The 23,573-nt window shown below is 44.5% G+C and overlaps 1 protein-coding gene across 13 annotated transcripts in view; it reads right to left on the bottom strand.

Moving 5' to 3' along the window:
* Positions 1-3,088: 3,088 nt before the first annotated feature.
* LOC106982152 (zinc finger protein 77-like) overlaps positions 3,089-23,573 on the bottom strand; it is a 79,545-nt gene continuing 59,060 nt past the window's right edge. For 5 of the 13 annotated variants that reach the window (XR_008297356.1, XR_008297364.1, XR_008297365.1 and 2 more), the window contains 2 exons: positions 13,758-13,884; positions 6,130-6,187 (listed from right to left, as the gene is read on the bottom strand). Coding sequence is in view for 5 of the 13 variants with exons in the window: in XM_053220148.1 (XP_053076123.1) it covers positions 4,092-5,268 (1,177 nt within the window). In the remaining 8 variants the exon portion in view is untranslated. Of the gene's footprint in view, positions 5,269-6,129; positions 6,188-13,757; positions 13,885-15,810; positions 22,474-23,573 lie in introns of those variants that run through there. The other 8 variants (XM_053220148.1, XM_053220152.1, XM_053220150.1 and 5 more) reach the window with 4 other exon arrangements.

The following is a 23,573-nucleotide window of genomic DNA, read 5'->3' on the forward strand; positions in this document are numbered from 1 at the left end:
TGACTGCCATTGTCGCTGACTGTGTGAACACTTGACCTGCTGCTTACTCATATCCGGCAGTGTGTTCCTTCCATAAAGGAACTCCACCAACATATATAAATCCAGTTTCCCCTGAGCAAAATCTGTAAGATAGATATTTTTTATCTCCTTGTCTGAGTTGCCTGAGGCCTACAAATGCAGGTGATTTTCCAGAGGACACAAGAAGAAAGGAAGCACTCAGGATGGTCACTGAAACTGAGCCTTCTTTCCCAGATTCTATACTGTCAGGTAATAAATAATGAGCCTCCCTCATGTCCCACACCATTGGCTCAGAGCACACAGTGATGTTCCATGCCGATCCAGGCACTGCAGACACTTGCCCACATGGCCTCGTGCTCATGGCCGCCCACCCTCTTGCTCTGCTTGCTCACCCCTGTGGTGCTCCCCAGTGTCACCCCCTCTTTACATGCACTGACTGTCCTAGGATGTGGTCATAATACACGATTATCCTGGGCCTTTCTGTGCACCTGGGTTGGTCACACGAACTGGCTAGCCGCTAAAGGCACACAGAACACGTGCAGAGTCACAGCCTACAGACATCAATGGGCATCCCAGCAAAACTTCTCAGAATCTGAAGGCACTACAAAGAATAGAACTCCAGCTTCAGAAGGAAAAGTGCCACTGGGTATGCAGAAGGGCTAACAACTTATAAGCCAGTTTGACAATGTATGTCATGGGTCTGATAAGAAAAAGAGAGTTCCATGGAATATGTCCAGCTTGAACTCTTTTCCACCGGTGATGAAACAGAAGCGTGGTTCTGATCCACAGCTTCCATGCTGTTCTAGTTCAGCGCAGCTATATCTGAGCCTTATTAGTGTGTGGTATCCACGTGACCAGTGGTCGTATCGATTGGTGAACTGAGGACAGCAGAGAGGAAGGCCCATTCTGACAGTGGTTGGAATGACTAGACATAAGCATTCCTCTCTGCAAACACTGTACAGATATCTTGATTTTCCATTTAAACTACCCCATTCCTGAACATTCCCTTTACCATTTCCTTCCCAAGCCCCAGTGGGACTGCTCACCTCACACATCATCTCAGACATGAAGCCCAACTCCACCCGAAATACAACCAGACTCCCACCATGCCCAGGACCAGGGCATCATCCCTGGAGGCCATGTGACACAGAGTTAGAAACTGATCTGTGTCAAATGGGGGCGGACCACCAGAAGCATGAGTGGTCTGAAGGAAAAGGGAAAGGCCTGGCCCATTTTTCCTCCACTGGAAATAAGGAAACACCTCTGAGTGAAGCATTACCAATCAATTACCCATCCTTCATGGGAAGAAACATCCTTTTCAGCACAATTTCTAGCAGGGAGGAAGTACAGGTTTCCATTCTGGTATCGATATTCAAGTAAACATCTAAGAGCTATTTTGGACAACAAACATTGGAAAGATGCATTTCCAGATATTAGCAGTTATGCCTGGCGCTCCATATAAGAACTCATTCCCACCACTAGACTCACCTCATCAACAACACTGTTTCTTCTAGTCGTTCACAGACAAGTAGGAAAGACGCATGTGTCTGGCTCCTCCTCCCATACTTCTGAGCAGGACACTCACAGCCCAGCTGATGACACACCATCACAGCTCCACCACTGAGAGGTGGTCATAGACCAGCCAATGAGAAGGCACCATCTTCAAACCCCCAGTTTGTCCCAATGGACTTTTTCTTTACCACAACCCCTCCCAACTCTCCCCATTTCCTGTAAAAGAGCATCCTCTCCTTTCTTCTCTGAACTTGCCCATGGATTGGCCATTTCTTGCCTGTCCTGATTTGCAATCCTTGCTATTCCCAATAAACTCGTTTTTGCTTGTAAAATAATAGACACTTAAAATTAACCTCACTTTGGGGTCAGAAACCGCACCCGTTAGAAGTGTGCTTTCAGTCCTACTCCTGTGCGTACTCAGACTCTTCCTACCTGGACCTGTGCAGGCCTTTGGATCGTGGCCTTTTGAAACCAGCCAGTTTGCGGGAAACTGTGGTTTTTAGGGGTTTTAGGAGATCCCAGTCATCGAATGCCTTGAGGAAAGAGACTACATTCGGATCCAGACAAACCTCCTCAGGACTGCGGATCGCCGACACGTCTCCTTTTGATTGGTGGCATTTTACACGTCACTCCTCTGAACAATGAAGACTTTTCATAGTTTACTGATAGGTCTTTTAAATAGGATGAAAGTGGTAAATATTAGCTTGGGTGTGCTATCGGAAATCTTTTTTGTTTTTTAAATAACATTGTATCATTTTTTAAAACTATCTTGACAGCCAGTATGGGGATCGAACCCACAACTCGAAGTGCAAGAGTTGCCCACTCCACTGACTGAGTCAGCCAGCCTGCAAGACCTTTTTTAAAAGGTACCACGGCAGCAATGCTTTCCCTTTCACATCCAGCCCAGTAGTATGAGTTACTAACTGCTACTCGGCCATATGCCTTAGCCACGGGCAAAACCAAAAACATTTAGCCCGATAGTTGGTACACACTTGGGGTACCTCAGGACTCTGGAATATTATGGAAACAATGAGGTGTTTTTATCTCCAATGGGGATAAAACTGAAGAGGTTCCTATGTCCAAAATTTATCAGATGCTATATTTTGGCCAGCTGATCTGGCTGATATTAGGGGTACTAGGCACCCCAGGTATTATGTCCTGGGGGCCAGAGGAAAGCACCTCATAAGGATTTCCACCACAATCACTGCTCATGGAAACAAACGGGCAAACCTGAGTCATGGTGCAAAGGGATGTCCTTCGAAGTCACAACTTGGCACAAAATTGACTGACACCAAAAATTAGTCCCAAAAAAGAAACAATATTGGAAGTCTACCAATTGTCCATTCAATAAAAAGAGAGAGCTCGGGGCACCTGGGTGACTCAGGCAGTTAAACATCTGACTCTTGACTTCCACTCAGGTCATGATCTTGCAATTCGTGGGATCAAGCCCTGCATCGGGTTGCATGTGGACAGTGTGGAGCCTGCTTGGAATTCTCTCTGCCCTTCCCCCACTCTCTCAAAACAAATAAATAACAAACAAAAAAAAAGAGAGAACTGATGTGAAAATATATCCTTTAATAATAAGGACTGAATAGAAGAGTAGGTACTGACTCAGGAAATTCCAGTATCTGCAACAGAGAACAGAACTTTCAACAATAGAAGTCTACATGTTGTGATCATATACTAGAAACATTCTGCAAGGTGAAATTAAAGAAATCTTTTTCTATAATTATATAAAGTTGTACACACACTGCCACACACACACACACACACACACTCTCTCTTCTCACTCCTGGGTCCAAGATATATACTAATGGAAAGGAGACATGTTGTGCATAACAGTGTGATTACTTGAAATCTGAGACAACAACATCTATGTTGTACAGATGCAGAGGAGAAAGAAGGCCACTTAAAACCATTAGCATTCATATCAGTGACATGAACTAGGAATTCATACATTTGGGATCCCCATTAAGGAAGAGGCACTTTGAAAGACAAAGTCATATCCATAACAATGAAAAGATTTCTGTCCTGCCGGAATTTTTGTGAACAAAATACATCAAGTTCTATACCTGATGTTTTCCCAAAATCTTGTTTGTTCAGGATCATCTCCAGTGTGTTGGCTCACATTCCCAATAAAATTTTAAGGGAGAATAAATGCTTTCCCACAGTGTGTCTGTGCTCACAGATTCCTGGGATACGTGAAGGCTTTTCCACGGTGCTGAAGTTCATAGGGTTTCACATCTCTGTGCTTGCCCGTGTGTCCTTGAAGGGAAGAGAGACAAACGAAGGCTTTCCCACAGAGCAGACATTTACGAAGTTTCCCCAGTGTGTGTTCTCATATGTACCTGCAGATGTGTGTGATCCCAGGAGGCCACGCTGCTTATTCAGAGTTTCATTGCACTGTGCGTGTTCGAGTGACGTTTGAAATGTTCACGCTTCTGGAAAGTTTGTCCACACTCCTTAAAATCATGGTGTCTCTCCCCAGTGTGTGTCCACGTGTGTGTTTCCTGGTGTGATGGACACTTGAGGGCCCTCCCACACTGCTGACATTCATAGGGTCACTTTCTAGTGTGTGTCCTAATGTGTACTCGCAGGTTCTCAGAGGAGGTGAAGGCTTTCTCGCAGTGCTGACATTTATAGGGTCTCTCCCCAGTGTGTGTCCGCACATGTATTTGTAGGTCTCTGTGATACCTGAAGGCTTTGCCACACTCCTCACATTCATAGGGTTTCACTACATTGTGTGTGGTCATGTGACGTTCAAAAGGTCGATGCTTCCTGAAAGTTTCCCCACACTCCTTACATTCCAAGTGTCCACCTACTGAGTGTCTTCTCGCAGTATGTAGTACGAGGGTGTGGTGTCGAATGAAGGCTTTTCCACAGTGCTGACATTTATAGGGTCTCTCCCCAGTGTGTGTCCTCACATGAGCTTGCAGACTTGAGTTGTACCTGAAGGTTTTCCCACACTCCTGACATTCATAGGGTCTCTCCCCCGTGTGTGTCCGCATATGTTCTCGCAGATTTCCAAGATATCTGAAGGCTTTCCCACATTGCTGACATTCAAAGGGTCTTTCCCCCGTGTGTGTCCTCATATGGATTCGCAGATCTGTCTGATCTCGGAAGGCTCTGCCACACTGCTTACATTCACAGGGTTTCACCATACTGTGCATGGTCATGTGCCGATTAAAATGTCCACAATTCCAAAAAGATTTCCCACATTCCTTACATTCATAGGGTCTGTCCCCTGTGTGTGTTCTCACATGTCTTACAAGGGCACTGCGACCAGAGAGGGCTTTCCCACAGTGCTGACATTCATAGGACTTCTCCCCAGTGTGTGTTTTCTTATGTGTCCGCAGGCTTGAGTTATACCTGAAGACTTTCCCACACACGTCACATGCATGGACTCTCTTTCCACAGTCACCTCGCACATGACCCTGAAAGGAAGACGTGCGAGTGAAAGCTTTTCCACATTTCTTGCACTCTAGAGATTTTTTACTACTGAGCCTCTTCGATGTCTTAGATACTCTCCCAGTGTCCTGACTTTCATAGGGTTCCTCTATAAAGTCTGTGTCCGTGTGAGCGCTGAGGCTCACGACGCAGCTGCAGGCTAGCCCACACTCCTCACCAGGACTAGGTTTGAGTCCTGGGTGAGATCCTCTTGGCTTCCCAAGGAAGGAACCATCTGCGAAGGCTTCTCTACGCTTAGCATGTTGACAGGATTTGCCTCTAGTAGGATAACCCTCATGCACAGTAAGACTTGTAATCGGGTTCAGGGTTTCTCCACATGGATCTCCTTCAATATGTTCACAGACACTCTCCACCAAAGGACTTCTGTTCAAAATAGGAAGGCACATGGTTAGGGAATAATGCTTATAAGCGATCTCTTTATTAATTAATGATATATTGATGTTTGTTAATCATTATTGGACTACCTAATGGCCATTGTCAATGAATGGGTATGTTTGTGGCACTGTCTCCATGCTTACAAAGTGGTACAAGCTTACTGCTCTGGCTAAGGACTCAAAGTCATAACTTTCTGGGCTTCTTACATATAGTTTTCCCTGATCATTCTTCCCAACTGAATTGTTTTACAGATGATCAATATCTGCAATGCATTTATAAAAACTTTGTCTTGTGGGGCGCCTGGGTGGCTAGTCGGTTAAGCATCCGACTTCAGCTCAGGTCACGATCCCACAGTTTGTGGGTTTGAGCCTCGTGTCGGGCTGTGCTGACAGCTCAGAGCCTGGAGCCTGCTTTGGATTCTGTGTTTCCCTCTCTCTCTGTTCCTCCCCCACTCATGCTTTGTCTCTCTGTCTCTCAAAAATAAACATTAAAAAAATTTTTTTTAAAAAACAAAAAACCCTGTCTTGTGAAAATTCCGACTACACAATTGTTGTGCTAGGCTTACAGCTGTTCTTTAATTTCTAGTCTCATAATCGCCAACATCCCCGTTCCTCCCATGCAAGTGTCAGTCACCTTGAATGCCCTTCCTGGGTTTGCAGGTGATCTCCTCTGCTACAAAATGTCTGCTTTTCTCCAAAAACAGAACACGAATCTTTTCTTGTAAATATTCCTGTTTTGTCTTCCCCCGGCGGCTCATTCAGCAAAATGCTCCACTGAGGCCTTGGTGTACTTGTGTTACCTTGACTTCGACAACCTGCAAGAATTAGTAGCATAATTTAATTTCTTGGGAATGGTCTGAGGTTTCAAGATAAGAAATAGACCTTACATCGACTTCCAGTCAGATACCGATCCCAAAATGTAAAGGAAGTTCATCAGGAAGAATGGACACATGACCACAGAAAAATTCTAGTGGTTTGGGACTTTGCCATTAAGAAGAAGAGTGTATGAAATGGCAGCCTCTTTACTCAGCAATACTTCAAAATATATGGAGACCAATGTGGAGATAAGTATTATCAGATTATTATCAGATACTAACTAGGCAAGATATACACATCCACCCCTACCCCTACAAGAGGAACACAAAAGGCTCACTTTGAGGGTGAGAATGGATGAAAAGTCTGGCAGGGAAGCCAAGTGAATGACAAACATCATCTTCTCAAAGAAAGACTGAGTCACCTTTCTAATGGATGTGTCCAAATGCTTTTCCCTTCTCTGGCACCTGGTGCACCCAAGGGTTGCTGGTCTGTCCTGAAGGCACAGAGGCCCTTGGTGAAGCCTTCTGCACTGTCCCAGTTGCCAACGGGAGGTCGGGTGGTGTGTGTGGCTACTGCCCTGCCCCTGGAGAACGGCTCAGCAGGGGGGAGTATTTGAAGGGCATCAAGCAATTTGGAAGATGGATTCATAGTCTTCAAGGTCATTGCTAATGGATACCTGTGTTTTGTTTTGTTTTTAGTGGAAGCATATTGATCTACACTATTGTCAGTTGTACAACATAGTGGTTGGACAATTATATACATTAAAAAGTGCTCACCATAATAAGTGTAATTACTGTCACTATACAAAACTACTATAAAATTATTGACCATATTCTCTGTGCTCTACTTTTCCTTCCTTCCTTATTTATTCAGTAAGTGCAAATCTGTTCTTCTCAATCCCCTCCATGATTTCACCTGTCTCTCCATCCCCTTTCAATCTCACAAACACAATTTTATTCTCTGTAGTTCTAAGTCTATCCTTATTTTCTGCTGTTTGTTCGTTCATTATGTTCTTTAGATTTCACATATAAAAGACAGTGTTTGTCTTTCTGTCTTATTTACTTGGAATAATACCCTCTAGACCCATTCAAGTTGTCACAAATTGCAAGACTTCATCCATTTCATATTGCTGAGTGATAGTCCCTTGTATGTAGATACCACATCTTCACTATCCATTCATCTGTTGATGGACACCTGCATTGTTTCCATATCTTGAGAATAGTGACTAATGCCACAAAGAATGTGGGGGTGCATGTATCTTACTGTCCTGGTTTTTTCTTTGGTGAACTACCCAGAAATGCAATTATGGACCATATGGTACTTATGTTTAGCTTTTTGTGGAAGCTCCATACTGTTTTCCAACGTGGCTGCACCAATTTAAATCCCACCAACAATGATGAGTTTCCTTTTCTTCACATCCTCACCAATACTTGTTATATCCTGTGTTTTTTGGAGGTAGCCATTCTGGCTGCTTTAAGGTGACAGCTCATTGTGGTTTTGATTTGCATTTCTCTGAGGATAAGTGCTATTGAGCAGCCTTTCATGTGCTAAGTGGCCAACTCTATATCTCCTTTAGGAAAATGTCTGTTATGTTCCTCACCCCATTTTTTATTTTTCTTTTTGTTTCCCTTACCTGAAGGGAGAATTCCACAAAAATATTGCCAAGGCTGATGACGTCCATGAGTTTATCTCCTCTGTTTTGTCTTAAGAGGTATGTGGGTTCAAGTCTTACACATAAGTATCTAATCCATATTGAGTTTACTTTTGTGTGAGATGATGTAAGAAGGTGGTCGAGCCTTACTTTTGCAGGTAGCTGTCTCATTTTTCTAACACCATTTATTGAAGAGACAGTCTTTTTCCCATTGTATACAATCAGCTCCTTTTTTTGTGGATGATTTGACCATATAAGCATGGCTTTATTTCTGGACTCTCTTCTGTTCTCTTGATCTATAGGTCTCTTTTTGTGCCAGTACGATACTGTTTTGTTTCGTATAGTTTTGTAGTATAGTTTGAAATCTGGGACTGTTGTATCTTCAGCTTTGGTATGCTTTCTTTCTCAGCATTGCTTTAGTTATTTGGAATCTTTACTGTTTCAATAAAAATTTTAGAATTTTTGCTCTAGTTCTTTGAAAAATATTATTAGTATGTCAATAGGGATTGCATTGAATATGTAGAGTGCTTTTCATAGTATGGGCATTTTTAACAATATTAACCCTTACAATCCATGACAATGGTATATCTTTCCACTTATTGTGTCATTTTCAATTCATTCATTAAATGTCTTATACTTTCAGAGTACAGGCCTTTCAACTTCATTGAGTACATTTATTCACTATATTTTCTTGTTTTTGAAGGAACTGAACATGAGATTGCTTTCTTAATTCCTCTTTCTGCCATTTTGTTATTATAGAAAAACAACAGACTTAGGTATTATTACTTTTGTATCTTTCAATGATTCTAGTTCTAATAGTACTTGGTGAAGTTTCAAGGATTTTCTATAAATAGTTTCAAATCATCTGCAAATATTGACCATATTTTCATCTTCCTTAACAGTTTGCATATTTCTTAATCTTGTCTGACTTGTTTGGTTAGGACTTCCAGTACTGTGTTAAATCAAAGTGGTGAGAGTGGACATCGTGTTTTGTTCCTGATCATAGAGGAAAAACTTTTGGCTCTTGACCACTGAGTATGGTAGCTATGGGTTTGTCATATGTGGCCTATATTCTGTTGAGGTATATTCCCTGTACACACACTTTTTGAGAGTTTTTATGAGGAATGGAGGTTCGATTTTGTCCAAAGATTTTCTACATCTATGGAGATGATCACATGATTTTTAATAATTTATCTCATTAGTGTGGTGTATCATATGTTGGTGGATATGCTTATGTTAAATCCTTGCATCCATGGAATAAATCCCACTTGATTGTGGTGAATGCTCCTTTGAATATATTTTGAATTCAGTTTGCTAACATTTTGTTTTATATTTGACATCTATGTTCAACAGGGATATTCCTGTGTAACTTTTTTTCTCTTTGTAGTGACTTTGTCTGGTTTTGGTATCAGGGTAATGCTGGCCTTATGGAATGAACTTGCAAGTATTCTTTCCGCCTCTATTTTTGAGAATAGTTTGAGTAGGATAGGTATAACTCTTCTTTATATGTTTAGTAGAATGTACCTGTGAGGCCATCTGGATGGTTCTGGATTTTTCCTAGGAGTTGTTTCACTAGTAATTCAATTTTGTTTCTTGTAATGGATGTATTTACATTTTCTATTACGTCTTGATCTAGCCTTGGCAGATTACGGTTTCTAAAAACTTGTCTATTTCTTCTAGCTTGTGCAGTTTGTTGGCAAACAATTTCTCATGCTAATCTATTTTAATCCATTGTATTTCTGTGGTGTTGATTGCAAGTTTTCTTTCTAGTTTCATTAGTTTCATTTCTAATTTTGAGCCTTCTCTCTTGTTTTCTTGATTACTTTCACCAGATATTGTCAATTTTATCTTTTCAAAGAACCAGCTCTTCTTGCAATTGATCTATTTTTAAATCTCCATGTCATTTATTTCTGCTCTGTTCGCTATGATTTGGGCTTTGCTTGTTCTTTTTCTAGTTACTCTAGGTGCAATGGTAGAATGTTTGAGATTTTTCTTGTTTCCTGATGTAGGCTTGTGTCACTATACACTTCCCTCTTCAAACTGCTTATGCTACACATGCCAAAAATCTTCCATCACTGCATTCATTCAGTGAATACCTGGAGGTATTTAACAACTTCACTTTAATTTCTTTGTTGTTTAGTAACATTCTATTTAGGCTCCATGCGTTGGAGCTTCCTTCTGTTTTCTTGTACTTGACTTGTACTTTCATACTGCTATGCATGGAAAACATGCTTGGTATGGTTTCAGTCTTAAATTTACTGCAACTTGTAAAATTTTGGGCCTAACCTATGGTCTATCCTGCAGAATGTTCCATGCAGACTTGAAAAGAATGTGTATTCCACTGTTTGGGATGGACTGTCCTGTATACATCTATTAAGTCCATCTGGTCTGATGTGTCATTGAAATCCATTCTTTCCTTACTGATTATTAGTCTAGACGTTCAATGCATTCACATTAGTGGAGTGTTAAATTCTCTTACAATTACTGTACTACTGTCATTTTCTGTCTTTGTATTTAGTAATGTTTGCTTTATATATTGAGGTGTCCCTGTCAGATGCATAGATATATGCAATTGTTATACGCCCCCTGTTGGATTGATCTGTTTGTCATCGTGTCATGGCCTTTGTCTATTACAGTCTTTGTTTTGAAGTCTGCTTTATCTCATAGAAGTATTTCTACCTCTGCTTTTTCTCCCACTTCCATTTGCATGGAAAATCTATTTCCATCTGCTTGGCTTTCAGTCTGTGTCCACTGGGTGACAGTGACTCCCTTGCAGGCAGAATATACATGGGTCTTTTCTTCTTATTCATTCAATCACTGTAGATCTTTTGATTGGAGCCTTCAGTCCACCTATACTGAAAGTAACTATTGAGAGGCATGTACTTCTTGCTATTTCGTTCAATGTTTTCTAAGTGCTTTCATAGTTCTTCTCTGTTCCTTTCTACTCATGCTCTCTCCTCGTGTGATCTGACAACTTTCCCTAATGTTTTGCTTGTGTACCTTTCACTATTTTCTGTGCATGGATTATAGGGTTTTGGTTTATGGTCACCATGAGGTTCATATGTAATATCTTGTGCATACAGCAGTATGTATTGCATTAATAATTGCTTATTTGAACACATTCTAAAACACATTTATACTCCCCCACGTTTTATGGGTATGATGTCATACTTCATGTCTTTTTTTTCCCCAAGGGTTCACACCAATGAATATGGGGCTTGAACTTATGACTCTGAGATGAAGAGTCACACACTCTACTGACTGAGCCAGCCAGGAACCACATATTTCACATCTTTTCTTGTATATCCCTTGAGTAACCTCAAGATACAACTTTTGAGTTTACTACTATTGAGTTTTACCTTCATACTAATTCTGTAAGTGATTGATTTACTATCTTTACCACACATTTGCTTCTACCAGGAATTAAAAATATTTTTTTTAACGTTTATTTATTTTGAGAGAGAGACAGAGTGTGAGCAGAGGAGGGGCAGAGAGAGAGGGAGACACAGAACCCAAAGCAGGCTCCAGGCTCTGAGCGGTCAGCACAAAGCCTGACATGGGGCTCGGACCGAGGAACTGTGAGAATATGACCTGAGCTGAAATTGGATGCTTAACTGACTAAGCTGCCCAGGTGCCCCTCTGCCAGCAATTTTGTTTTTCCTTTCATACTTTTCATGCTTCTACTTATGGCCTTTTCTTTTCCACTTAAAAGAAGTCCTTTGAGATTTCTTGTAAAGCTGGGTTAATGGTGATGAACATCTTCAATTATTTTTCTCTGGGAAGCTCTGTCTCCTTCAATTCTGAATGATCAACTTTGCCTGGTAGAATATCCTTGGTCATAGTTATTTCCTTTTGGCCCTTCGAAAGTATTATGGCACTCCCCACTGACTTGCCATGTTTCTGCTAAAAAAATCAGCTGACAGCCTTATGAAATTTCCCTTAGAGTTTACAGTTTGCTTTTCTCTTTCTTCTTAGACCTTATCTCCTTAGTTTTAAGTTTTTTCCCGTTTTATTATAAGTCTTGGTGTGAACGTCCTTTGGTTCATCCTGTTTAGGCTTGCTGTCCTTCCTGGATCTGGATATCTGTTCCCATCTCCTGATTAGGGAAATTCTCAGCTTTTGTTTCTTCTAGTAAGTTTCTGCCCCTTTCTCTCTCTTCCCCTCCTTAGACTTCTCTAATAAAATGTTATTCCCCCTGACATGGTATAGTGTGGGGCAGTTAGTTAGACATGAGTGAGGAGGGATAAAACAGATCTGGCCACAACCTCAGAGCCACCCCTACGTGGGGCGTGGTGGGGGGGTGGGGCTAACAGCCACACCTACAGAGCCACCTCTAAGGGCTAACAAAACAGGAAAGGCCTAGCCACCGAGCTGGCTCAAAAGCCACAAAGGTGTGTATGAGGGAGGTGTGTGTGAGGGGTGTGTATGAGGGAGCCTCAGTGGCTCAGTCTGTTTAGCATCTGACTCTTGATTTTGGCTCAAGTCATGATACCAGGGCCATGGGATCTGGCCCTGCTCTGGACTCCGTGCTTAGCGTGTAGCCTGAGAATTCCCTCTCTCTCTCTCTCTCTCTTTCTCTCCCTCTCCCTTTGCCCCATCCTCTGCTTGCATACTCACTCTCTCTAAAAAAAAAAAAAATTCAAAACCAAAAAGCCACATTGGGACTTTCAAGAGCTGAGCCATGTGCAGAAAGAGTGCAACTTACTCTTAAGGTTACAGCAAAAGCTCATAAAACTCATAAATAGCAAAAACTCATAAATAGACAATATATAAATCTGTACAATTCTAACAGAATGAATCATGAGCAGGCACAGGCACAGAAGCCCAAATATTCTACAACCACCATTTTGCCAGTCAAAATGTCAACCAAAGGCAAATTTACACGTACACGAAGCAGGCTTCAAAGGAGAGCATCCTGGGGCCACTGCCCCTCTTACTCCAGCAGGGGCCCATTTTCTCTAATGGAAAGCGCAATGACTACGCATATCTACTCAAGCCACCCCAGCTCCCCATTCTGGTACAGGTCTCCGATTCTTTGGTGCATCCAGGACAAGAACCAAGCAGCCCAGTAGTGACAGAGGTCCCGGAACCTGTCCTCACTTATTTGTCAGTATTGTTCTTTTGCTGTTCATCCTGGTGGCTTCTCACTAGTGCATCTTCCAGATGACTGATCTGTGCTTAACATCCTCTTACCTCCTGCAGATCCCATCTGGCGTTTTTCAGGCCAGTTATGGAAACTCTGAGCTGTGACTGGTTTTTGTTTATAGTTTCTATCTTCTTGTTGAAGGGCTGTGTTTCTACACTCTTCTCTCAAAAGACTGGTGAGGATCTGCAGGACCATGACTTTGAACTCTGTCTCTGGTAGGTCTCTTATCTCCATATCATGTAGCTCATTTTCAGTGGTTTTGTCCTGTTGTTTCCTTTACAACGTATTTGTTTGTCTCCTCCCTGTGCTGGCATGTAGCAAGTCGGCAACATTTCTTGGTCTTAAAACTAGTGGCCTTGGAGTGCCTGGTGGCTTGCTCAGTTGGTTAAGCACCCAACTCTGGGTTTCAGCTCAAGTCATGATCTCACGGTTCGTGAGATCAAGTCCACATTGTGCTCTGTGCTGACGGTGCGGAGCCTCCTTGGGATTCTCTCTCTCCCCATCCCCCACTCTCATGAGTAGAGTCTACACACACTCTCTCTCCCTCTCAAAATAAATAAACTTAAAAAAACAGGGTAATAAACAACCAATTTAACACATAAAACTATGCTTTTGTGGAAAAGCTATATGACTCCAGATAGGTTTCATGAATGCTTGGACCAACTCTGTCCTTCTTCCAGTGTATTCCCATTCCTCCGGCCCAGTAAGAATAGCCAATTGTAAGAAACATTTCTTCCCTAAATGACTAGTGAAGGTATGGAGCCATCCTTACCCACAGCAGACAGGTTCCTGCAGGTCTCCAGCATCACATCTCTGTAGAGCTTCCTCTGACCAGGATTCAGCAAAGCCCACTCTTCCGGGGTAAAGTTCACAGCCACATCCTCAAAGACCACAGAGGCCTGAAACATACCACACACTCTATTGCTGCAAAGTGCCATCTGCACCCACGTGTGTGGGTTAGAGAACGAAGGGTGTGGGTGACAGGCAGGGAGCTGACTCCATTCCTAGGACCCCTGAGTCACAACAGACGGTGAGGACAACAGCTGACATAGACTTACACACACCCAATTTACTGGGTTATTTACACTGAGACAGATCTGAACAGATCAATACTGTACAGATTGAAACATGAAATATTCACTCAGATAACACAGGAATTGGAGGACACACGTTTGGCTTGCTCAAAGACAATTATGCCTCATCATCAGCTCCAAGAACTGGAACCAGAATGTCAGGATGCTGTGGACACTCGGATTCCAGGGCTGCTTGATGGGAGCAGCTCTCGCCCTGGAAGGAACAAGGGCAAGAAGCCTGCTGGAGTCCCCTCTCTTCCGACAGAGGCAGACACGACCCTTTTCCCGGATTAGGTGGACTCTGGGCACGGACACAGGCCAGGGCCCGGGCGCCTGGCACACCTGGTGTGTAAGACGAGTCCGGGGCCTTAAGAGACTTGGAAGTCAGCAGGGCCGCTCAAACTTTTAACCCAAGGCCCAGAATTCAAGGAAAAGGGCACCAGAAGGAAGAGTCCCTGACGGATTGATGGGGACACAGCCACCGCTCACGTTAACACAGGGGGAAGAATCACAGCGTATGGACCGTTTTTAGGCAACAGGCCTGAGTGATGGAAAGATACGCAGCAAAGGGCGCAGTGAGCACACAGCTGAATGCACACGGGCTCCTGAGTGACCTGCCTCGAAATGGCCACAGGCCCTAACTAACCCCTGCGACTTACAACCGGGCACAGGTCCCACACAGGGAGCATTCCAAAGGTTCCCATGCTCCCTCGTGACCCCATAACTGTAGCCCCCTAGCACCGCCTCCTGACAGACAGTCTCTCCTTTGCCACCCTGCCCGCTGCTCCCTTGCAGGGTATTCAGCAAACTCCCATCTCCTCTGTTCTGCCTTGGGGGGAATTCTCTCACCCCCTGAGCTGCGGGCCTCCCCCTGATCGGGTCACCCCACATTTGTTGGCCTTCACAGGGACCCTCTGCTATACTCAGCCTCTCCTGGGATTTCCTAGGAATTTCTTGGGAGTTTCCCTTGGTGGACTGACTCTAGTGTTCTCTGGGCAGCTGACAACCTCCACCTGAGGTTCCTCCTTGGTGAGGATCCCAAGTCCCAGGGGGCGTCTATAGGGCACCCCTTGCCCAACAGGATGAGGGATTTCCCCTCTTGCCCTTCAGGGAGGATCCTTGACTCCTCCTTTCTTTTTGCCCTTTGGCAGGTGTAACCACAGTCCTCACCAGGCAGCTAAAGTTCTCTATCCAAGGGGTCCCTGGTATGGTCTATGGGTCTGAGGGTGAACAAGGTCAGACCATTCGGGCCTGTATGGGCGAGTGACCTCTTTCCTCTCCTCTCCACTCTGTTCCCAAGGTCTATTCCCAACGAGTGGCAAATATGGCAATGGCAGCTCGGCCGTGGTGAATCTGCACATGTGAAGGACTCAGCTGGGACCCTTTCCTGATGCTGGCTGAGTCTCGGCAGCCTTGCTTCTGTCAGATTCCCCCCTTAACTCCTTAGTTCCCATGTATGCAGCTGCCATCTTGATCTACAAGCAAACACATTCCTACACATCTGAGTGGTGAGCCCTCCCCTCCTTTTTGCTTAAGTACAGTGAGAATCTGTTCTCCTTGTAACAAGACACCATTGGACACATTGGTTATTTCACCAAAGATTTGACAGGAATGTCGGATTTGAGACAGACCTGCAAAGACCCAGAAATAACCAGACAGCTTGAAGGAATTAAGGTGGACTTTGTGGAACCAATCAACCCCCCTGGAAATACTGGCCCGATGCCTTCCTGGCAGAGTTCCCAGCAGCCTTACCAGGTGAGTCAAGTCAAGTCCTGGCAGGTGCCAGAAACCTCAGGATGGTTTGGGGACCTTGAGAAGAAGAAATCACATAAATCTACAGGTCTTGCAGACAAGTCTGGTGACAAATATTTGGCTTGTCTTCTGGCCTCGAGGGGCTATTAAAAGTTCAGTCTAGAGGGGCGCCTGGGTGGCTCAGTCGGTTAAGCATCCAACTTCGGCTCAGGTCATGATCTCACGGTCCGTGAGTTCAAGCCCCATGTCAGTGTCTGTGCTGACAGCTCAGAGCCTGGAGCCTGCTTCGGATTCTAAGTCTCCCCCTCTCTCTCTGATGCTCCCTTGTTCATGCTCTGTTTCTCTTTGTCTCAAAAATAAACATTTAAATAAATAAAGTTTTTTTAAAAAGTTCGATCTAGAGATTCCTTATGAAAATTTTGAGCAAAGCAAGCTTTTTAAAAAACTTATATGGCCAATCACTGTTCTTGCTGAGCGTTTGTAAATAACTAGGCCATTTTGTTAAAACTGGACCTGTTTTACAAACAAATCAGTCTTTATTTGGCTATCTCTAGAAATAAGAGTGAATGCAGAGAGAAAATAATTATGTTTTCAAAACAACATCTTTGTAGATACTGGGTTTTTGGTACTATTTCTTATAAACCAGACTAGGTTTTGAATTCTTCTGGTTTCCTCAAATATCTGGCTAGAGCTCTCCAAACTAAGGTTTCATATCTTCCTTTCTCATGACTTAAAATCATTAAAAGTTAGAATTGCTGTTTTTATTAAAATTCTGAATACCAATGCTAGACAACTTGACGTGAACTTCAGAGAGATTGCCACAATAACTCATGTACAGAGAATCGTCATGCTTGTTACTCTGTTTGGATAAGAACAGAACCCCAGGGACACAGCATTATTTGAACAGCTGGAAAATGGGAAGGACTCCCCAACAACTGCATGACTCAACTGTCATCTTGACCAATTCTGCATGGCTGTGATAAGAAATTCACTCCTTAAACGCTTGAGCATATCCCACTCCATGTGATTAACTATGGACTTACAGAAATAAGGGATGCCCTCATTTTTCTTATATTGGATTGCATGGTGCAGGTTGGGACGTCCTTATCTCCGGGGAGAGGTAGCTCCCATTTGCCAGCAATTCCTCATAATTAGGATATTGTTAAGGTTAGACATCAGGCATTGAAGGCTTATTAATGGTCCTCTCCTGTAACCATATTTCTCCTGGAAAACCTCTATGGATTTAAAATTACAAATAGAGGTTTTAGCCAGGCATACAACAGCCATCTTTAACCAAGCCCAACACACAGTCACCCACAAACGGAGAAGGTGACCCTCCAATACCCAATGGCCTGATATCCTGCAGCAGCTCAAAAAGGAACCTATGCTTTCATTAAAACAGAGTGCCATGTATGCGCTCCAGATTACCCCAATAACATAACAGGAGCGCTGACAGATACAAATCCTCATGTCGGTGCTTGAAAGGATCCTTCCCTCTCCTTTAATAACTGGCGAAACTCCTGGACTGGAGGAAGATCGTGGTCAACTATCAAAGGTCTTTTCTTCAGGCTTATTTTCCTGCTGAATGTTGACATACCAGGGACATCTCTATGCCCTCATTCAGCAGGAAGAAGCTACTGAAGGTGACACCCCTGTCCTAACGCCTAAGATTTGTCATTTTCCACCTGTCAGGGGGATGTCAGGGCCACATTTAGACAACAGGCTTCACCAATGGAAACCTGAGTTAGGCAAAAGGGCCCACAGTGACCACACAGATGGATAAAAAACAGGCTCATGAAGTGACCCGCCTCTAGATAGCCACAGGCCCCAACTCTCCAATGGTCTACTTACAACCGGGCACAGTTACCACAAAAAGGGCGAATTTCCATGTGTCCCTACACTCCTTCACTCTGCCCTATGACCATAGCTCGTCACCACCACCTGGTGGCCTGCAGCTCCCCTACAGTGCATTCAATAGACTTCTAACTCCTTTGTTGGGTAAATTTTGCTGTGGGTGAATTCTTTCACAGCCTATGCTGCCCACCCTCCCTCCCCAACCAATCTGAACACCCTACACATAGTATCTTTGGAGCAATATGAGGACACCACATCACTGAAGGAAAAAGCAAACAATTATGAGAAAATAATCAGGAATTACTTAAATAAAAGACATGTTTCCACAACCTAAGCACACAGAATCCCAGCTACATCAGCTACAATGAAGGCAACACCATTTCATCTGGGGCTGCAGCGTGGGTTTGCTAGTCACATCTGATACGAGGCTTGTAACCTACACAGGTTTTTCAAAACTTGTATAACAACAATAAAAAAGATTATATTATAGGTTACATTATAAAGACAAATAATACAACTAAATAATGGGACAAAAAAATGTGAATGCACATTTCCCTAGGAAGATACAGAAGTGGCCAAAAAGCACATGAAATGAGCTCAACGTCACCACACATCAGGGATCCATATGCAAAATGCAACCATGCACAAACACTTCCAATCTACCCCCATGTGGCCAGTTTATCCTGACACCAAAATTAATCCTATATGAAATGGATTCTACAGGGGCGCCTGGGTGGCTCAGTTGGTTGAATGTCTGACTTCGGCTCAGGTCATGATCTCTCAAGTCTGTGAGTTCCAGCCCTGCGTCAGGCCCCGTGCTGACAGCTCCGAGCCTGGAGCCTGCTTCTGATTCTGTGTCTCCCTCTCTCTCCCCTCTCTCTCTGCCTCCCCCGATCATGCTGTCTCTCTCACTCTCAAAAAATGAATGTTTTAAAAAAATTTAAAAATAGTAATAAAATGGATTCTACAATGTGACCAAGGGAGATTTATCTGGGAATAAAATGGTTGGCTCACCAAGCAAAATAGCAGTCATAAACTTCATGAACAGAAGAGAAACAAAAACCCCATGATCACTTACACACAGAAAAGGTATCTCCTTGAACCCACCACCCTCTCTTGACAAAAATACTCAGCCAACTAGGAACAGAAAGGAACTTCTTCATCCCGAAAAGGGGCGGCGGGGAAAAGTCCACACCTAACATTTGCGCACCCAGACACTTCTCCAAAGAACATATGCAAATGGCCAGTGGGTCGATGAAAAGATGCTGGACATTCGTCACGCGGGACACGCACCTCGAACTACCAGCAGAGGCCCCTTCGCACCCACCACACTGGCTATAAAGACGCCCCAGGAAGCGCCGGCGAGGACGTGAGCAGGGCGCATTCTCCTTCATTTATCCTGCTGCCGATGTAAGCGGGGGCGGCCGCTTTGGAAGAGTCTGGTGGACCCCCAACATGAGCAACGTGGAGTTCCCACCCAACACGGCAGGTCCGCTCCTCGTATCCACCTGCCCCAGACCCGGGAGGACGAGCGCCATCACACACAAGTGTGCGCACGCGCTCTCCGCGGCACGACTCCCGATCGCCCGGGATGAAAACCACCCAGAAGCCGGGCACCTCTTCCAGGCTGAGTAAAGGCGACACGACTGAAGTGGAGTCGGGAGTCCACAGGGGAAGCTCCCCAACCTGCCGCTCAGGGCCAAGAGCAGACACAACACGGAGAGACGCACCTGCACACCCATAATGCATCACTGTTCATGCAGGAGGAAAGACTATTTCCGGTGGCAACAGCTCAGCCAATGAGAGACAATCATAGGCCAGCCAATGAGAGCCAGTCACAGTCCAGCCCATGCGAGGGAGCCAGAGCTCAGCCAGTGAGAGCCACAGCCCAGCCAATGAGAGACAGTCACAACCCAGCCAATGAGGGATGGTCGCAGCCCAGCCAATGAGAGACAGTCATGCCTCGGCCAATGAAAGAGAGCCACAGTTCAGCCAATGAGAAGCCACTACACGTGGAACACCCAGTTTGCTCCAATGGCTTTCTGGTTTGGCACAGCCCCTCCCAATGTCCCCTCTCCTCTAGGAAAAAGCGTTCCTCCCTTTCTTCTCCAGACTTGCCTGTGGTATTGCTGGGGCTTACCTGTCCCAAATCCCAATTCTCTGCTATTCTCATTTTTTTCCTGGAAAAATAACTGCCGGTTTCATTTTTAAGTTAACGTTACTTGGTGATCACCAGGGGGCCCAGAGGAGACCCCAACCACTCCAGGCTGGCGAGCAAACAGGTGCAGGTACCCACGGAGCCCACTGCTCTCTCTGCATTCTTGGGGACCCTGAAGTGGAGGTTGTTTTGTGCTGAGAGCCCCGCTCCCTGGGTCTGCGCTCTCCTGTGTGTGCACTCTCCAGGGTTTATTCAGAACCTGTGTTATGGGCTTGTCCTTTCTCAGAGAACTCATTTTTGTTCCGACTACTTTCCAAAACTGGACTGTTCCTCTTGGAATCGTGCCTGTTGGAAATGCATTGGCCCTTGGTCTGATTTCTTCTGGAACAAGGCTACTTCTATAGAGACTAGTGTTCATAAATTTTTATTCTGGTCTAGAGAAAACTACCAAGAAATGGATTCCAGTTATCAAAGCGCATGGAGGGGGCCCTCAAATGGAACCCTGGCCAATCTTATGTTTAAAAACCATGGTGCATCCTCGTGCATTTCTAACAAAATGAGCAACTGAACCAAATATAATTTAGAACTACAAGGGCCTTTATGGGGAACTTTCAATCTCCCCAAACATGTTTTATTCAATACTGTTAGAAAAAAAATTTAAAAATTAAGAAGGAAGGAAGGAAAGAAGAAAAGAAAGAATGAGAGAAAAGAATAGAAAAGAAAAAAAAAGAAATCAGGAAGTCATGAATCCAGCAAACTGAATTTGATACATATTTTATTCGGTACCTCAAGACTTGCAAATATTTTCAGGCTCTAAGTGTACCTCTTTGCAAAAGACTATTTCAAATGAACGGGGCAAACAACTGAAATAACGACAAATGGCTTCCGAAGTGTCTTTTTCTCCCACCCAGGCTTCCCTGTCTGCAGACATCCGGCGGCTACTCTACACCTGGGACCTGCCTCCAATCACTTTCCTCAACAAGCTCTGAACTTCCCCTTTTCTTCTGAACCTGCCCATGATCGCTCCTTACCTCAGCCTGTTAACCAGGCCTCTTTAAAGGGAAGGCTTCTCAAGATCTAAAACCCACATTTCTCATGTTCCCTGGACTAAGGCAGAAGTTTCCAAAAGTGCCCAGGACCCCCCATAAGCTCGCTGAAGAACATGACATGGCTATTCAACTTACCAACATGGTTTCCCAGATTTAGATCAACTAGTCCACATGCATGTTGCTGAGGCCCAGGCCACACATGGGATGAAACTAACCCAAGAGAGGGAGAGAGAGAGAGGCCCAACTTCTGAAAAGATGCCAAACGTCTGAAAATTCCCACCGAGCAATTACAGTAGCTTTTCCTAGGACTGTGAATTAAAACAAAATCCAGGTTTCCACACACAAGCCTGATGAACCTGTACATAGCTATTACAATGGACTTCAGCCTATCTTCAGTGTAACTTCTGGTCTTTCTTCACATGTGGAATCCATCAGGCAGCATTTAATGGGATGGACTGGAATCTTTCTTTTTCGTTAAAAGGACCAGGATGGGCTGGGAAATCTCATCCCCTGCATATTTAATTATTTTGATAAACTAGGCCACTCACAGCCCACATGAAGGAAAGACAGCTAAAATTCTTAATTTGCACCACGAACAACTGAAGGCTTCTATAAGGAGCGCCTGGGTGGCTCAGTTGGTTGAGCATCCGACTTCAGCTCACGTCATGATCTCACAGTTCGCTGGTTTGAGCCCCATGGTGGGCTCTGTGCTGACAGCTCAGAGCCTGGAGCCTGCTTCGGGTTCTGTATCTCCCTCTCTCTCTGCCCCTCCCCCACTCACACTTTGTGTCTCTAAAAATAAACAAACATTAAAAAAAAAACCACCAAATACCTCCTAGTTTGCACTATTATTGCCAACATCCAGGACATGTGAGGGAAGGTTATCAGCAGCCTGAATGCTCCAGGTGGGAGCCCTCCTCCCGGCCCCTCCCAAGCCCTCCTCATGCCCAACAGCTGGGCTCTAAGGACCACAGGGGCTCTGCCCCAAATTCCCTCTTGATCAGCTTGGAGAAACCACTCTCCAGATGGGAAGAGACTCTCTCTGTGCCGCCTGACGGGACCTACACTGTGAAGCAGGTCTCGCCGCTGAGAGCTCACAGGGCTCCAACAGTGGGGTCTCTAATGAACCTGCACAGGTTCCTGCCTCTGAACCCGCCCTCTTGTGTCTAGTTCCGTGTGACAGACACACCATTTTCACGTTAGTTCTTCCACCTCTAGTCATTCACTGCACGGATCCTCAGAAGGGATCACGCTGGAATTTCATTTTCCCACAAAGGGAAAGTAATTCTAGAACTGGATGAAGATACTCAAAATACCTAACCAGGGGACGAAATGCCCTTTGGACATCTTTTATCTACTTCATCTCTGACGCACTAGAGTGGCATCTGGGGACACTAATCATTTGTCTCGGCTGGATCACCTGCCATCCTCTTTCTGAGCAAAATCCCCAACTAATATTGGCAGAACCCACAGTGTCCCTCCTATGAAGATTCAAATAAATCCCTCAAAGTGCTGTCGTATTTAATAAATTTCCTGTAAATAAAGAAGCCCTTAAAGGCACCACGCCCATAGAAGATTACGAACCTGAGGCTATGATCCCATTATACCCTGCACCCATCCTCTTTTACCAGTGCCCAGACGACGGAGGACTGTCCAGGACACGGTGATCACTGGCACCTGCTGTTCCCAACTCCCACATGCTGACATCCCTTCCCACTGAGAGCAAATTTTCAAGGAAATGAAACTGCACAGTGCATTTTTCGTATCACAGTTTGTGAGGATGAACGCAGTTATCTCTGCTTTCATTTGAAAGGAACAGAAACACGCCAGGGCACTCACGCCCAGGGCGGCACAGGCTTTCTTGCTTTTCTTGATTCTCAAAAGCTGGTCTGGATGATGGAAAATTGTTGAAGGCTCTGCTCTCTGATGATATGTAGACGGTTTCGGTCTCTGCTCCCCTTCTCAGACCTCTTCCCAGGAAGCCCGAATCCACCTGTTACACCTTTTGGCCTTGAAAGGACAAAATGTCTCTAAAGAAATATTGCAGGTTGCTCAAACTCAGGATCGATATGCAGGGCGTCTAATCCGGGAATGAGCATGACACGTGGACCCACGTGAAACCCCTCGTGACTGCTTAGCACCAGGTGACTGACAGCACCTTCTGACTCCCCCTGCAAACAGGAAGTGCCTCTCATGCACAGGTTCTATGGTTTACTCTTATTTACAAATTGAAAATGGTAAATATCGTGCTGGGGATGCGACTGCAAGTCCCTTGAGGTCACTGAGCAGCACTTTACCTTTGGGCTACTTCAGTTCAACACGCTGAATGATCGGCCCTTCCTCTGGCCCTGCACCTTCACCAAGGGTAAAACACGTTCACACATGTTCATAGGGACAGTCGCCATGCCTGTAAGGGAGCTCATGACCTTGGACTACTATGGAGACAAGATGTCCTTACCCACATGGGGATCAATTAAAAATGGCTCCTTTGTCCCAAATTCATTAGATGCCCCACTTGAACTGACCTCTCTGGCATTACGAAGGGTCCTGGCTCCAGATCTGACTCCTTGGAGACCAAAAGAAACCATTTGGCTGATAATTCTTCAACACAAAAAAGGAAACACAGCTCTAGGAAACCAAGGCAAACTCATGTCATAGTTCAAAGGCACGTTCTCCCAAATAATAACATAGAGAAACTGAAC

Source organism: Acinonyx jubatus, chromosome A2, assembly GCF_027475565.1.
Source record: "Acinonyx jubatus isolate Ajub_Pintada_27869175 chromosome A2, VMU_Ajub_asm_v1.0, whole genome shotgun sequence".
Lineage (NCBI taxonomy): Eukaryota > Metazoa > Chordata > Mammalia > Carnivora > Felidae > Acinonyx > Acinonyx jubatus.